The 17,652-nt window shown below is 43.1% G+C and overlaps 1 protein-coding gene across 4 annotated transcripts in view; it reads left to right on the top strand.

The window, feature by feature from the left end:
- Positions 1-17,652, top strand: part of sytl2a (synaptotagmin-like 2a) — a 39,874-nt gene that overhangs the window by 19,215 nt on the left and 3,007 nt on the right. For 2 of the 4 annotated variants that reach the window (XM_083927279.1, XM_083927281.1), the window contains 11 exons: positions 404-2,443; positions 3,618-3,719; positions 3,880-3,936; positions 4,104-4,171; positions 4,367-4,471; positions 7,416-7,585; positions 7,824-7,926; positions 8,019-8,180; positions 8,267-8,360; positions 8,444-8,549; positions 16,910-17,115. In XM_083927279.1, the coding sequence (XP_083783405.1) occupies positions 404-2,443; positions 3,618-3,719; positions 3,880-3,936; positions 4,104-4,171; positions 4,367-4,471; positions 7,416-7,585; positions 7,824-7,926; positions 8,019-8,180; positions 8,267-8,360; positions 8,444-8,549; positions 16,910-17,115 (3,213 nt within the window). The remainder of the gene's footprint in view (positions 1-403; positions 2,444-3,617; positions 3,720-3,879; positions 3,937-4,103; positions 4,172-4,366; positions 4,472-7,415; positions 7,586-7,823; positions 7,927-8,018; positions 8,181-8,266; positions 8,361-8,443; positions 8,550-16,909; positions 17,116-17,652) is intronic. The other 2 variants (XM_083927280.1, XM_083927282.1) reach the window with 2 other exon arrangements.

Raw genomic sequence — 17,652 nt, 5'->3', positions numbered from 1 at the left:
CAGATCTGCCAATTTGTGCATTGCTGTTTGCCATGGTGTCTTCTTTATAATACCACAGAGGGACGTCAAAGTTACACATTATCAAATCCTATATATAGAGGCCTCAATGTGTATTACTATCAACATTTTGGGCTTTCTAATTTTTAATTTGACTGTTTTTGATGCATTTTTGTCCTCTATGGATATCAGAGCAACTTTTTTAAAGCGATGATCAAGGGTTAAAATGCTGTCAGAGATATCTTTTGTTGGTAGGTAGAATTCAGTTACAATACTATGTGCCCTACTTCATTTGACAGTGATACACCAAAACAAAATCCTTCACAGTTGTCTTTAATCATACTGTGCAGTGTTAAAGAGATATAATTTACATGAGGTATCTAATATGTGATTGCTGTCTTTACAGGTGAGCATTATCATTCAGAGTTCCTAAGTTCTGCGGTGGCCAGACTTATTTCTTCTGAGCAGGAGTCAGGTAAGCAGTCAGGTAAGCATGTTCACCTGGAGACAGAGCTCAAAGAGGACCGTCACTCTCAGACTAAGGCCACAGACTGGCCAACTGGACACAACGTTCATCACCATAAGCTGCTAAAAGAAACAACTGACATTTGCGTTGTGGCCACCTCAGATACCAAGCTATATGATGGCAGCTCAAAGGGTTCATCTCATGCTGTTTCACCAAAGCCTAGACAAAGACTGCTTGGAATTTTTAGAAGAGAGAAAGAGAAAACAGCTGAAGTAACGAGTCCACAAAAAGAAGAAGTGAAGCTACCTAAGAAGAAAGAACGGGGCAACAGCCAGAATTTCTCTCACGGTGCTGCAGATACAGTCATGGACAAACCTGCAAGTGTCAAACAAGAAGCTAAACCATCTGAGGTGACAGAGGTCAGAACACTGCAACTCACAGCACTGCAGAACACTCCGTTTAAAGAAACTGTGACCTTGGTCAATGCGCACACACAGGCTACAGAAGGCAGAGATTTTCAGCTTCCGGCGAGACTATGCAATCTGAAAGCTTTCTGGGAGAGAGAAAACAGTGCTTCCAAAATAATGTTTACCAGAGAAGAAGCAAGACACAAAGACATCACCAAGAAAGGAACAGGAGCTTCACATGGCTGTCCGACTAACTCTGATGTGGAGGGCATGAACAACAACCTCTCATCTCAAATGAAAATGACAATTGAGGATACTGATGGCAGGTCCCAAGTAAATGTTTTGTCACCACAGACTGACTGTAACTTATTAGTAGATTTAGCAAAAGAAGATGGCACATATAGAGCTGACCCCGTTCTCATCTATGACGAGACAGATGACTGTTTAACAGGTTCAGTCACAGAGTCACAGTTTTCTGAGCCACAGGAAAACATCATCACTCCTGAATGTTCTTCTGTAGCCTTCAACACCCAAAAGCAAGAGAGCGATGTTCCAGTTCCCCTCCCCAGGCAGTCCAGTTCCAGTACTCAAGAGGAAGGGTCAGCTAGGATCAATGAGGTTAAGCATTTCTGGGAGAAAGAATATACAGGATCCAGGGTAATCGCTACCACAGTCAAAGAAGCCTCTCACAGTTCAATACTTAGTAACAAAGTGGTTTCCCTGCAGTCTGACCTGAGAACACCCTTAGATAATGGAGAGAAGTCTGGGGAAGGGTCTTCATATAAAACCAAGTGTAATTTTGTCTTGAAATCATTAAAAGTGACAGAGAAGGGTTTTGTCAGTCCAGACAGGTCACGGTTGAGGAGTTCTGCTAGTACTGGGGATGTACAGTCAACATGTGACCAATACCAAGTCACGGCTAATACAGAGGATCAAGAAAGGCCCCTGAGTCTTGGTACATCCCAAACTCCAAGATCAAAAGACCAGGATGAGGATGTCAAGAGGAGTCCATCAAAGACCTGCCATCCAAGGGTCCTGCCCAGAGAATCATCCAGTCCTAAGAGATCCAAGCTGGAAGGCTCTCCCTTAAAAACCTTTCCAATAGACATCAACCCTCAGACTAAGATCCTTGAAGAGCAACAAGGAAAGCCGACACCAGTTCCAAGACAGAAGAAGAGTCCCTCACATGAAGCAAAGCAGACAGTGCTGACAGACACTAATGTGACTACACAAATAAGTAGTTCATGCTCCTCTACCTCACCACAATCCAAAAAAGCTTCAGAGAAGAAGATGGGGAGCTTTACACGCTTCGCCAGATCTTTCATCCCACAGGATTATCAGTACTACCTCGGGCCACAGGAGAAGGCACATGTCCCTCCTTTTCACCAAGAGAGAGCTTCTGCGGCAGAGAATGATGCGGTACACACACCACAAAATGCCCTCAGAGACTTTGTGGGAAACCAGAGTTGCAGTCCCACTGAGGGGAATATTCGTTCTTGGATTGTGCAAAATAAAGATGGAAACGTCAGCCAAAACACATCAACCAGGGCCTGGTCTCGGGCAAGTTCAGGCAGTGAGCTTTTGAATTTTCTCTTCATTTATATTTCTTCAAGATAATGATTGAGAAATAAAAACCACAGTCATGCTTTTCCAAACAAATCATAACAAGTTAACATATTAACATTACAGTAAGTCTGATTTGGCTTAGAGTTATTGTACTTGTCCTAACAAATTCCGCAATTTCCAAATTCTTCTACATGTTTGAACAATCTGCTGTGTTCATTGAGCTGAATTCTTCTTTTGTATTTCCTCTTCAAGCATATCTATACAAAACTGTAGTTTTTTAGTTTTTAGTTAAATGTAGTTTTTTTTAAGTTGACCATCTTTTGTGATTAAAGAGCTGCTGATACAATATATGTGCTATAGCTAATCTCTGCCATGAAGATTCAAACCGGTGTTACCAACACCAACTTGTTAAAGGTTGACTATGGAGAATGAGCAGAACCCCTCCATCTAGTGTCTTAAGATCATAATCGCGACAACAAAAAATAATTCCAGCAGTCTGGTTGCCAGGTTCGTTGCAGAGTGTGTCAGCAATCAGTCTGCTCCATGTAAGGGATGAATCATACAGGGTAACGACTCATTTCGACTAATCAATTAATTTGACAACAGTATTTAACATTAGCCAGTCTTCAACTGGAAGTCTTTCTTTGAGTGGTGTGGAATCCATTAGCTAGCTCTCAACTCAAAATGATTCCTTGTATCTCAACAACAGACAACCCTGGCAACCAGCAATGCCCAATGCTACTGGCTGTTACAATGGAAACAGAACGTGACATAAAGTCATTGTTAAACCCGTCAAAATTAAAAAAAAAAAAAAAAGTTAATTCAGACTAAATATATTTTTTTCTGTAAAAGCAATACTTTTATTCTGTACCCCCCAAAATGCCCCATGGGTGTATTCTTTTTTTAAAAATATATATAGCTTTTAAGAAAGATTCTACATATTCAATGTTTAATTAATTCAATAAAATGGAAATACTGTAGGGTCAGATTGTTTAGCATGACACAGCAGCAAAATGTTTTACATACTAATTACTCGCTTGAAATGTTTGACCAAAAATAAGATAGCATTTGTTTTCAATTGATAGATCATTATTATTTCAGATGGTTGCTTGGTAAATGAGAAATTGTGTAACATCTTTATTGTGTCTATTTTCCAGTTGATTGTATTTCATTTGTGTCAGGTTGTGATGACAGTTCTAGTCCCATCATTTCAGCCCTTAAACGGTTATCTTCAAGGAGCATGTCGTCATCCAAAAGTCTGGACAACCTCACCTCACAAACAAGTAACCTAACTCTATCTTCTTCAGATACCGTAGTTCTTTAAACAGCTGATGGTTCATAAAGCTTGATTGTATTGCCAGTGGGTATTTCATGATGCACAATATTATTTTATATGGGAGAGGTATGTAAATAATTCTGTCTCATGGCCCTATTTCTTCTCAGGAGAGGAGAAGACCCAAAATGACTCAAGAGAACAGATGAATCAAAGTGTGGTTGACGGTGAATATTGGTCCTTTAAATACACATTCATCAGGACACACACAGGCTGAGCAATGTTTTGAACACAAAATCAGCATACTTCTGAAATTCAGACATATTCATTATATGATCATTGTGAGAAATTACAAGTCATATCTTCCTTCCAACTTCTTCACTTCCACCATCAGCCTCTACTCTTTCTAATTCGAAGCAGATGAAAACCAGTGCGTCAGTGACTGTTCTTCTGCAGGACGAGGTAAACAACTATTAACTGACTTGTGTTCAACAACTGTACTGCAGTCAGGGCACTGATACATTTACCAACTTTACCACTCACATAAGAGCTAGCTAAATGATATGTTTGGTCTTATGGCTGATTTTTTTCTTCCTCTCTGACTGATCTTTTATATTTGTGTTTCTAACCGTCATTCATGCTTTTCTCTGATATCAGACAGATAGTGACAGCACTTGTGAGACCGACTTGGGCTGGAGAAGAAACACGGACAGCTCCACATCTAACTTAAGTCTCTCCTCAGGAATGGCCTCCATGTCGTCTGTATGTCCTCATCAGATCACTAGATAATATATGTTTCTGATAATAAAAAAATACACAGTGCATATAGCTTGTGAGCCACATCTGTGGAAACAAGATATTTCTTTTACCTAATTAGTCTGGCAACAAAGTTTTCTGATTAAGTTGATTCACTTTTTTAGTAAACAAAACATTGTTTTTACTGTCAGCAAATTCCATGAAAAGACCAAAACCAATGTGACAGTTCATACCAATACTTTATGGCTCCCCTCCCTGTATGTAGCTTTCAGCTCCAAGCCTGTTGGCTCCTACTACAGATGTAAATCTTAACCTCTTAAAGGTCGGACGGCCTGCCAACAGTCAGTCATCTCATGCTAGCTGGTCAGGAAGAGAGCTGAATAACACTCCAAGGTTAGGCTAAATTTTGGTGGGGAAAAAGCCCATGTGGGTACCCACAAGTCTCCCTTTTACAGGCATGTCCACTTTGTTATAATGCAGTTTGGGACAAAAACATGCATTGTCCTCTCATGCATACCAAATGTGTAATTTTGGCCTATTCTACAATGATTTGGATATTTCTGCATACTGGGGTCCATAAACAGTGTTGATTGCCATAAACTGGGTCCAACTGTAAAGCTGGGACTCTTATGGATTAAACGAGTTAGTCCCCATAGCAGCTCTTTCATTGCAGTGAACATTTTTGTATAAAATAAGCTCTTATGACTCCATGGATAATCACAGCCTCATGAAACCTACGGCATTCAGAAGATGGATGGCTTTCCTAGGAATACTGACATTAAGGTGATTTTACGCCAGAAGTGAAATTCTGGCGTAAAATCATCCCATGGTCTTTTTGGACAGTTGCACACGTCAAATAAGCCATCAAGACAGTTTTTTTTCGTGTATAAACTATTAACGGAGAAATCCCAGAGAGTTGCTAAAAGCCGGATGTGGCTAACACTGATTAGCTCGGGGAAGTATGGTGAAAGCATTAAAACGTCTTTTTTTAACCACTAATACTGCTCAAAATAACACCAAACCTCTGCAGCAGCATGAGAAGAGTCCCTACACAGAAAACAAAGCACCAACAACGTAGTAAGTGAACCCAGAGTTTATTAAAAGAGTGTTACCTCCTGGCCCAGGTACCAGCTCCTCCCATAGTAAAGTCTATAGCCCATTAGTGCTTTGTTTTCTGTGTAGGGACTCTTCTCATGCTACTGCAGAGGTTTGGTGTTATTTTGAGCGGTATAAGTGGTTAAAAAAGACGTTTTAATGCCTTCAGCGTACTGCCCAAAGCTAATCAGTGTTAGCCACGTCCGGCTGTTAGCGACTACCAGATTTCTCCTTTAAGGGCACACTCACACTGTCCATCTGTAGCGTGCCCAAGCACGTTTTACAGCTAAAGTCTAGTTTGTTTGACCAGTGTGAGTGCAACCGTACCGTGCCTAGGAGCGGTACGCTTGCCGACCACGGCCCGTTTTGGGAGAGGTGGGCTTTTGTAAAGCACGTTTGCACATGTACGAGCACGAGCGTGTGCACGGGTACGAGCACGAGCACGAGGCCTACGGCGGTTCTGATGTCATTTTATGTGTGCCTGTTTGGACATAGAAAAAAGAAGGACGGACCATGCGCGGATATTTAAAACAGTGGCGGCGAAAGGTTCACGTTGGTGTGATGCGGAGGTGGAATGTTTACGGCAGATTTGGTCAGAAAAACCACAAAGCCAGAAACGTTAGTCAATGCGTGTTGCGTGTTACGGCGTGATGACGTATAGGCAGGCAAGAAGCATTCGCTCCGAGGCCCAGGTAGTGTGAGTACAAACAGGCCTGAGCTGCGGGGGGAGAGGGTGCACGGGGCACAGTACAGATGGACAGTGTGAGTGCGCCCTAATAGTTTAGAATGATGTCAGACTGGTTCGCATTTAAACCCAAAGTTTCGTTTTCTACATTAAAACCAGCTAAAAGCAGGCAAGGTCTCACTGTCACACCAAGGACTCCGGCTAGATTGGCTGGGGAGAAGGAGCACCTGTCACAGTCAGCCTCTGTCCCTGGCTTTGCTTAAATGAACACTGTGTAAAACTTTGAATTGTATGAGCCCTAATCTACCACATGATAACGAGGAGTGGACTCTCTTCAGAGCTTCTGTCCAACATTTCCCAGACACATCCATACCAAGGTCAATGGCAGGGAGGAATGCATTAAAGTTGGGAGGGATGAGGAGTGACTCGACTGTGAGTCAAGCAGACACCAGACTGTATCTTGTCTGTGGAGCCAGAATAACACTTTTGGATATTAGATGCCCAGTAATAATGAATAAAGCTAGGAAGGCCCAGTCCACTTACTTCACAACCTCTTTGGAGCGTGTGCTTATTAACCTTTGGCACTTTGTTACCCCATATAAAGAAGTTTATAGATTGGTTAACTGAGTTTAAAAAAAACAACTAACTAATAACATAGGAAGACCGGCAAGCACTGTAAAAAATAAAGAAATCTGGGAAGTACAGACATTTTCAGCCATAGTAAGGGGTAGACTACACCATCTCTCAAAGTCGGGGCATAAATAAGGGTTTACAGTTTACACAACACAAGTGCTTGTCATCCAGTCACTGAAAAACACAATTCATGCAGAAATCAGACAAATGTCAAAATCTTTTGATCCCAAATCACGGTATTTATTTTTCTATGGTGACCTCAAGGTCTGGGTGTCTTAATGTGGGATTTTTAGAATGAATGGCCAAGTGTTAAAATTGTTTAATTAAGCATCTCTGCAGCAAAATTGCTGCAAAATTGATTGCCGCAATGAGACATAATAGAGCATGAGAATTGCGCATAAATCAAGCATAATGTTCTAATCCCTTATCAATAAAAATATAGAGTATCACCAGACTGATCCTTTCATTAAGGAAAATGCTTCATGTGAGATTTAGGTTCTAAAGACAAACAACTTCTGTGTCATTATGAATGAGCAGGTCAGCGGCAGCATCAGCAGCATTTACCCAGCAGACTTTGGTGACATTCAAGTCCAAGGAAGCGTCCAGTGTGCTGTGAACTACATCCAAAAGCTCGGAGAGTTTCACATATTTGTGGTGCACTGCAGGGATCTGGCCGTGGCCGACACTAAGAAGAACTGCTCTGAGCCGTAAGAGCTTGCTATATGTTGTATGATCAATGGCAAAGGTAGAACAAATGTCATACCATCCAGTGATATATGTGATATACAGGTTGGAGAAAGGGAACTGGCAGATCAGAAAAGAGGCTGAAACATTTGAACTGGAACATCACATTTGCCAAACAGTTGCTTCTCACTGTCTTTTAAAGAATTTCAAAAATGGCATATTTTCTAGTTTAGACTAGAAATGTATACTGTGTTTTTACAGGTATGTGAAATGTTACCTTCTTCCTGACAAACCAAAGTTGGGGAAGAGGAAAACCACTGTAAAAAAAAAGACTTTGAACCCCACCTACAATGAAATCCTCCGGGTAAGAGTTCCATATTTCATCTTTTACAGATTTCTTATTCCATGTATTCCATATTTTACCAACATCTCTGTTTCCTTCTTCCCCTTTCATAGTTTAAAATCCTAATGGAAGTGTTGAAAACTCAGAATTTAAACATATCCGTGTGGCACAAGAACACTTTTGGGCGGAACAGTTTCCTGGGCGAAGTGGACTTTGATTTGTCAGAGTGGGACTTCAGCAATACACACATAAATGAATACGCATTGAAAGCCAGGGTAAATGCTTTGCTTCTATAAGCAGCCTGTGGGTAGTGTTGATGTTATGTCATGAGATGTTTACGCACCTCGGCTCAATCCCTCAGGTCTTTGCACAGAGTCCAACAGCGTCTCCATCACATCTGCTGGACGGCAGAGGACAGATGAGGGTCGCCCTGAGATTCCTGCCGCAGACACACAGTCAGTGAGATGAGGACTCCTCAGATTTCATCAGTTCTTTCTTTTGAGTTTTACGGCTTATTGTGGTCTGACTACATCCACAGGTAAGAAAACATCTCGGATGGAGACTGGTGAGGTGCAAATTTGGGTGAAAGACTGCAAGAATCTTCCTCCAGTCAGAGGAGTTATTATCGACCCGTTTGTGAAATGGTAGGATGTCCTGCAAACTGTCAGGTTACTGAATATGAAGACCCAAAGTGTTCTGAATTCAATACACATTAAAGGTGGAATATGTAGAATCTTATTAAAAGCTATATTTAAAAATGGGGCGTTTTGAGGGGTACAGAATGAAAGTATTGCTTTTCTATGAAGAAATATATTAAGTCTGAATTAATATTGACAGGTCTGACAATGGGTGACACCACAACACAGGTCTGACGGTGGTGTGGTGGTTAGTATCACAGCAAGAGGGTTCCTGGTTCGAATCCGGGCCTGGGGCCCTTCTGTGTGGAGTTTGCATGTTCTCCCCGTGCCTGCGTGGGTTTTTCTCCGGGTTCTCCGGCTTCCTCCCATAGTCCAAATAGGTTCAATAGTCCAAATGTTCGGTTAATTGATGACTCTGTGAGTGTCTGTCTGTCTCTATGCGATAGACTGGCGTCTTGTCAAGGGTGTTCCCACGCCTCACGCCCAATGTCAGCTGGGATCGGCTCCAGCCCCCCCGCGACCCCGATAGGGACAAGCAGTTGGAGATGAATGAATGGAATGGGTTTGACAATGACTTTCTGTCCCGTTCTGTTTCCATTGTAGCAGCCAATAGCGTTGGGCGTGGCTGGTTGCCAGGGTTGTCTGTTGTTGGGTGCAGCTACTGTAGGCTGGCACTGGGTGAAATGGAGTTTGCCAATCCTGCAGCTGCTTGGGAGCCTCAGTGAAGGGGGCGTTATTTGTCCCAGCAGCGGAGTGACCAGAGATGGGCAAAAACCAGAGTCAATATAGGTCCAGCATTCACTCCATGGACTGAGATAAAGGTGTTCAACCGCATTAAAACGCACGCCCAAATGTCTACGTTTCTCCTTGATCGCTAACATCCCTTTCATCTTTACTTAGCTGGAACGGAACGGCAGTCAAACTCCTCTGCTATACGTTTTTATGGTGTGATTTGCTGGAGGGGATGGATTCAAACAGGTTCAAACAGACTCTGGTCTCCTGTAGGCTACCTGGCAACCCGACTGCTGGAATTATTTTTTGTTGTTGCGACTACGATCTTGAGACACTAGATGGTGGTGTTCTGCTCATTCTCCATATTCAACCTTTACACATCAAACATTTTTAATCATGAAAACATACTGAGAAAAAGGCTCAAATTAGTGTGAATTTGTACACATCCTCAACATCCTCCACATCCAGTGTGGCAAGGCAAACAACTCTCCACTTTTCCCGTCAATCAAGGATGTATCTGGCCAGGAAGGTCCCGTCCGGGCATGCAGGTTCACCAGAAACTGCATGCCTTCTTGAGAACACTCTGTCAATCGCATTCAGTGACCGGCTTAGCAACTCCATTGTGGACCAATTGATTTTCCTTAGTGTCTTGATTTACAGGACCCAGCAGAGTTCTTCAGTAGTGTCTGTGTGATCTCTCACAATTGTACCAGCTTGCCTTAGTACCATCTTTTATCTAAACATTGTTGTTACACGTTATATAAAAAAATTAAAAAACATAAAAAAACATCCTGCTTACGCACAAGTTACCATTTTCGCTCATACTGCGCTTTTCAGTGTCTACTATTGTTTGGGTACAAGTGGTTTTTGAATTTCTCCAATCCGGTCTCAGCACAGTGTCTGCTGACCCCTGCCTTTGACCTTTATCAGCCCTCATCCTGGGTCATTCTGTAATGATTAATAGTCATATTTATATACTTCTTTTTGAAGACACACAGGATTTTAAAGTAGTTTGTACCTTTCTCTGCCTGAAAATCATGTTCCTCTCAGATTAAGCCTGTGAATGTTCTAATTTGACTTTGTTAGTGCTCTATTGAGTCTAACGACAGTCGTTGGAGTCTGTGACGCCATTTGTGAACAGTTGTTCTTTGAGGTTAGATTTTGAATCTCCTGGGAAGAGATGAAAGGGCAGCATTGTAAATTGGAGATAAGTGATGTCTCAGACCTCCTCCTCTGTTTAGCGATGGTTTCTCTACTTTTGCATAGATGGCTTCTTTTAATCCTCTTTCAAACCATCTGTCCTCTCTGTCCAGGATGTGGACATTGTTGTCAACAAAGGGGTGAGCTTTCTCCTTGAGATGTAATTGGACAGCAGAGTCCAGGCCTGAGGAGTTAGCTCTCCTGTGTTGGGCCAACCCCATTCAGCTTGTTCGCCCTCTCCATTGCCCCTCCTGTAGCTCTGGTCTTTGTGTTGTGACCTGTGATGGTCCTCACACCTTCCCAGACCTCCCTCTTGTTGTTCTCCCTTAGCTTCTGCTCCACCTTTCTCCTGTAGGTGTCCTTAGCTTCCCTCACACAGTGTTTCACCTCCTGCTGTGCTGCCTTCATGGCCTCCCTGTCCCTGCTCCTGAAGGCAGCCTTCCTTTTGTTGATGACAGCCTTAACTTCCAGCGTTACCCATGGCTTGTTATTAGGGTAACAGCAGACAGTCTGGACAGGGGAGACCACGTCTTCACAGACGTTCAGGTTCTCCGTCAGACAATGTGTCATCCTCTCTATGTCCTCACCATGCGGGTCGATCGGCACATCCCAGACTGTGGTGTTGTAGCAGTCTCTCAGGGCACATTCCATCTCAGGGGACCACCTCCTGATGGTGCGAGTTGTCACAGGCTGTTTTTGGACCAGGGGGGTATACAGTGGCTGTAGGTGAACCAGGTTGTGATCAGACTTCCCCAGTGGGGGGAGGGGAGTCGTTCTGTATGCATCCCTTATATTAGCATACAGGAGATCAATTGTTCTGTTGTTTCTGGTAGGACAGTCTACAACCTGATGAAAAACAGCCAAAGTAGAGTCCAAAGTTGCATGATTAAAGTCCCCAGAGTTGATAATAAATGCCTCAGGGTGCTGTGTCTGCAGCCTTGCAGTGACTGAGTGGATCTTGTCACAGGCAGTGGCTGCGTCCGCTCTGGGAGGGATGTAACAGACGGTGATCACGTAACTGAACTCCCTCGGCAGATAATATGGCAGGCTAACAGCTAGCAGCTCGAGGTCCCGGCAACAGGAGACTTTCTTTACAAAGATATGTCCTGGGTTACACCAGCTGTTGTTCACATACATGATGAGTCCCCCACCTTTGCTTTTTCCTCTCGCTTCTTTGTCTCTGTCGGATCTCACGGCAGTGAATCCCGGCAGGTCCATGTTAGCATCCGGTACGAGGTGGTTTAGCCATGTCTCCATAAGGATGAACAAGCTGCTCTCACGGTAGATCCGCTGGTTGTTCAGCGCAGACAGCTCGTTGGCAGAGAGTTCAAATTACCCATGATTACGGAGGGAATCGATGGCTTGTTGCGCCTCTGATTCTCTGCTCGCTCGACCTTTAGCTTCGCCCGGCCTTGCAGCCCCTGGGTCTCCTCCTCAGCTCCCCCGGGATAGGGTGTCGTATCCCAGCTCGTCCCTTTGTGCGTAGAGCCAGCAGTTCCTCTCTCTCGTAATTGAGAAAACTGGCTCTTTGTTGCATTTTAAAGTTAGAAATATCCATAGGATATATATCAAACACACAATCTCTTCACGAGAGTAAAAAAGGTGGAAAGAAAGAGGTCAAAATAAGGTAAAAGAGCTAAAAACCGGAGAGCTACTGGAGAGGCAGCCATCTCCTACAGCGCCAGTGTACTACATGAGGCTTGGCCATTTTATTATTGACTGTTTCAACTAATTGGTTCAAATCATCCCCAGAACAGAAAGTATTACTATCATCTGCAAATAATATTAATTTCAGAATATTGGATACTTATGTCAATTATATACAGTATAAACAGCTTTGGACCCAGAACTGACCCCTGTTGGACCCCACAAACTATGTCCAAGCAAGTTGATGTAATATCACATAATTAAACAAATTGAGATCTCTTGTGTAGGTAGCTTGTGACCCATTCCAGTACTATACCTCTAATCAGAATCAGAATAAGAAATACTTTGATAATGCCAGGGGGAAATTGTTTTCATTTAAAACCCCAGCTATACAAACAACATATTTAACAATTTTAACAATTATACAGATAACATATATTTGTAAAAACAGGAAAAAAAACAGGCAGAAAAGATTTCCTGTGGCGCTCTGTGGTGCATCTGGGTGCGAGGAGTCTTCGGCTGAAGGTGCTCCTCTGCTGGGCCAGTGTGTCGTAGAATGGGTGGGAGACATTGTCCAGGATAGACCGGGATAGACTTGCATTGCAGCCATCTGCTAACCCATTAGAGCCGGATGGATGGTGTTGAATGCACTGGAGAAGTCAAAGAACATGACTCTCTCAGTGCTCGTAGGCTTGTCCAGATGACTACAGCAGGTAGGTGAGGCAGTCCTCAACTCCCAGGCGGGGCTGATAAGCAAACTGTAGTTGGTCAGTGAAGGGCCTGACCATGGAGTCTCTCCATGGTCTTCATGATGTGGGACGTCAGGGCCACCGGTCTGTAGTCCTGAGGGCCACTATGATGTGGCGTCTTTGGCACAGGAATGAGGCAGGATGTCTTACACAGCACAGGGACCCTCTGGAGGTGCAGGCTCAGGCTGAAGACTTGACTCAGTACTTAAAACAGCTTGGGGGCACAGGCTTTAAGGAAATACGCCATCTGGGCCTGCAGCTTTGCCAGGGTGGGTCTCGTCAGCTTTCTTCTCACCATGTCAGGCGTGAAGGACACTGTAGAGATGTCCGTTGGGGGAGGGCTGAGTTCATCAGGTTGTGGAGGACATGATGTAGAGCAGGGGGGAGGGGTGGAATAGGTAGGTGTGAAGTGAGGTGGTGAGGGGCAGTCAAGGGATCTGTAAGTAGGAGGAGTACGGGGAGGTAAAGTTGCAGTCGTCGAAGGGCAGCCAGCAGCGGAGTCATGTGGGGGATGGGCTACAGTATCAAACCTATTGAAAAATAGGTTCAGGTCGTTGGCCTGGTCCACACGGTCCTCCAACCTCGTGCTACCAGTCTTCTGAAACCCGGTGATGGTTCTCATGTCACTCAACACATCACTCATGTTTTTTCACTGGAGTTTATTCTCCAGCTTTCTTCTATAATTGTCTTAAGCCTACCTGATTTTTAAGTTTGAGTACCCCCTGCACTCTCCTCACTTATTCACGGTTGCCATCTCTGAGCGCTTAATCTTTTCATTCAGGATGGCCTTAATGTCCTTGTTGATCCAGGGTTTATTGTTACAGTCCGAGCTGTGAAATTGTATTCCAAGTGAAAATGATTGTAGTCTGTGATGCGCTCAGTGAGCCCATCAGTGTCACATAGTGCAGGCCAGTCAGTCACTTCAAAGCAGCCCTGCAGTGTCTCATAAGCCTCCTCAGACCATCTCCTCACAGTCCTTGTGGTCGTAGGCTTCCTCTTCACCAGAAGCACATAGCAGGGTTTGAGGTGAACCAGGTTCTGATCTGACCTGCCCAGAGGGGGGTGAGAAGAGGAGATTAATGCATCCTTAATGTTAGCATACATCAGGTCCAGAGTCCTCTCCTCTCTGGTAGGACAGCTCACATACTGTTGGAAGATCGGTAGAACTCTATCCAAGGTTTCGTAGTTAAAGTCTCCCAACATGATGATGAGGGCACTTAGGTGTTGAGTCTGTAGTTTGGAGATGGTGGTGTGTATGTTGCGGCAGGCAGATGTCGGGTTTGCAGAGGGAGGGATGTACAGGACAACAGTGATGACATGTGGGATCTCTCCAGGCGGACGGTATGGACGTCCAACGGCCAGCAGTTCAACATCAGGGCTACAGAGCTGTTCTTTAACTGGGATATGACTAGGATTCCACGATCTGCTGTTTACTAGAACAGCAAGCCCCCCTCCTTTCCGCTTACCGCTCTCAGTGCAGTCCCGGTCAGCCTGAATGGTGTGGAACCCATCCACGGAGACGTTCTGGTCCGTGATGTCCCTGTGCAGCCATGTCTCCGTGAAACATATAAGACTGCATTTACGGTACTCTGGATGGCTCTGCATTAGCGCCGTTAGTTCAGCCATTTTGTTGTACAGAGACCATACATTGCCTATAACAACAGAGGGAAGACACGGCTTAAATCTTCTCCTCTCCATAAGGCCGTCCTGTCTCGACCCTCCTCTATTGCCCCGGCGTTGCTTCCCATCTCTGCATCCCCGGTGTGTTTTTCTTCAGAGTTCAGGTGGAATATCAGCTGGTCTGGCCACTATGCCGGCCGGCATTAGGGCGGTCAGCTGTTCTCAAAGAGAACAGAGGAGTAAACAAAGGCAGCGTGTCCCGGTGGAAGCGGCATTGATAAAAACAGCACGAAAAGAAACACTAAAATAATCAAAAGTAACCTCATTGTAGAGGGTAGAACTTCACAGAAGTAAGGGTGAAGAAACAGAATGAACAAAAGAGAATAAAAGTTAAGACAGTTTAAAAAAGCGAACTCAAAGGCTGGAGTAGAAACAGGCAGCATCCAACTTTTCACGCATGCGCACTAGGAGAGAGATGTCTCCATATAGCTACCTCTCAAGTTTAGCTATCAAAATATTATGGTTAATGGTGTCAAATGCTTTTTTCAGATCTATGAAAATTCCTTTTGAATTTAGTATATGGTCAATAGCATCAGTAATAATTTCCACAGACTCAGTTAAAGCTAGGGCAGTCAAGTGTTTTTTTCTGAATCCATGTTGGCTGTCATATACCAGATTGTGTTTGTTAAAGTTGTCTAGCCTATTGTTAAATAGTTTCTCTAGGATTTTCTACAGTTGTGGCAGTAATGAGACTGGTTAGTAAATGTATGTGTGTCACCTTGGCACAACTTTGGCTACTTTCATTTTGGTGGGAAATGTCCCAGTTTGAAATGACAGGTTGCATATATATGTTAGAGATTAAATGATTCCATCTAATACTTTCTTAATTAGCCTCATGTCGAGGTCATTGACACCAGTGGATGTTTTTGCTACGCATTTGTTGACCAGGTGTCTAATCTCTATGTCCTTCACTGTTGTGAGAAACATTGTGCTGCAGGGATTTCTGCCTCCGTCCTTATCAAAGTGGTCCCAGTGTAGGGATGAGTCAGGCATGTCTTTGGCCAAGTCCGGCCCCACATTGACAAAGAAGATGTTGAATCTTTCCGCTGCAATCTCCATGTTGTCTTCCTTTTTTAAAACTTTATTAACCTTTATTCTCTTTTGTTTGTTCTGTTTCGTCACCCTAACTTCTGTGAAGTTCTGCCCTCTACAATGAGGTTATTTTTGCTAGTTATCTTGTTTCTTTTCGTACTGTAAATTAAACAATTTCCACCTGGGATTATTAAAGTATTTCTGATTCTGATTCTGATTCTGGTTAAGTTCATGAACAGTCTGTACAGAGTGTTTTTCTTCCTGCAGGCATTTATCAATGATTTGTGAGCCATGGTTTCTCCTCCTTATTCTGAATTGTGATTTGGACAGTGCCTGTTGTACAGCGTTTTAAATATTTGCAAACATAAATCATATGCACCATTCACATCTGTTTCATTGTAAACATTAGTAGTAGTAGTAGTTCATTTTTCAGTGTATTTATTCTTTCTTTAGTCCTGACCCGTATATATATGTTTTTGTTCGGTGTCTGTGTCACAGTGTGTTTCCAGTCATAGATAGCAAAGATTGGTAGGTGGTCACTTATATCGTTTATCAGTAGTTTTAAAAAACTTTTGAACGTACTTATTCACACAAACACATTAACAGTTTCAAGTTAAGGTACGAATAGGACACAGTGACACAGGCTACAATAAATAATATAACATGAACATTACATGGAACAATACATAATTTTTGGCAGGATAATGAATAATAATAAACCCCTCTGCTCTGGTCTCTCAGTGGTTCGATATAATGGGAACCTGTAATTATTAAAAAGACATATTATCACCAATGAGTAGCAGGTGAATGTCCATTAGGGCTTAATCACACGTGCAGAGAAAATAGTCTGGCAGCATCTTTAATGACTGTTGTCGCTCCATGCCACAGCAGGCTACAAGCAGCTTAGCCCCATCGTGGGCAGCAAAAAAAGAAAATGTTTAGAGGGTAAATATCTTCCCATCGTCTTTCTTTCAATGTACAGCAGAATAAATTAGCAATATGATTAAACAAATTGGGTTTTTTAACACATTTTTTGTTTTTTGGTAACATCCTTTTAGCCAGTTGAACACTGTGCATAAAGAGGACTTATACGTTTATTTAGAAATGAGAACTGCTTGAATAAAATAAAAATGGAAACCCTGATAGTGTGTCAAGAAGCAAGAAAATATTTTTCAAATTTTAGTTGTATATATTTTGTCTATATTGATGGGATTTATTTCATAATATATTATTTATTTTGTTTTGTTTTGAACACGTTGTGTTTTTTGTAAGCTCTTGAATACATGAATAATTGCATTTTATGTCCCTCTTTTCCTTCTGCTGCAGCACTGTACTTCCTGACATGAGCCGGAAAAGCCGACAGAAGACGCGGGTGGTGAAGAGGACGGCCAGTCCCATGTTCAACCACACCATGGTGTATGATGGCTTCCGACCAGAGGACCTCAGAGAGGCCTGCGTGGAGATCACAGTGTGGGATCACGACCGACTCAACAACCACTACATTGGCGGTCTGAGACTTGGGTTAGGGACAGGTGAGATTCCACTCCACTGTCACTTTCATCAGCATGGTTACAACTGTAATATGGATGCCTCTGATAAATGAGATTGAAAAGTTTTAACAGTTTGAACCTGGGATCAGTAACACTGAGTTTTTGATATACTGTCCATGAATGGACAACATGACATCCTTTTCTACATTTACACCATTGTTGAAGGTTGAATATGGAGAATGATCAGAACTCCACCATCTACTGTCTCAAGATCATAGTAGCAACAACAAAACATAATTCCAGCAGTTGGGTTGCCAGGTTCGTTGCCTAGTGTGAACAGCGATCAGCCTGCTCCATGTCAAGTGATGATTCATACAGGGTAACCACTAATTTGGACTAATCAATGAATTTTACAACAGTATTTGACTTTTGCCAGTCTTCGACTGGAACTCTTTCTTTGAGTGATGTGTAAAACCTAGAGTCAGACCCAGCCCAGTAGCCTACAGGAGACCAGAGTCTGTTTGAGCCTGTTTGAACCCATCCCCTCCAGCAAATCACACCATAAAAACAAGTATTGCA

Source organism: Echiichthys vipera (assembly GCF_963691815.1).
Source record: "Echiichthys vipera genome assembly, chromosome: 14".
NCBI lineage: Eukaryota > Metazoa > Chordata > Actinopteri > Perciformes > Trachinidae > Echiichthys > Echiichthys vipera.
This window is presented reverse-complemented; position numbering and strand designations above follow the sequence as displayed.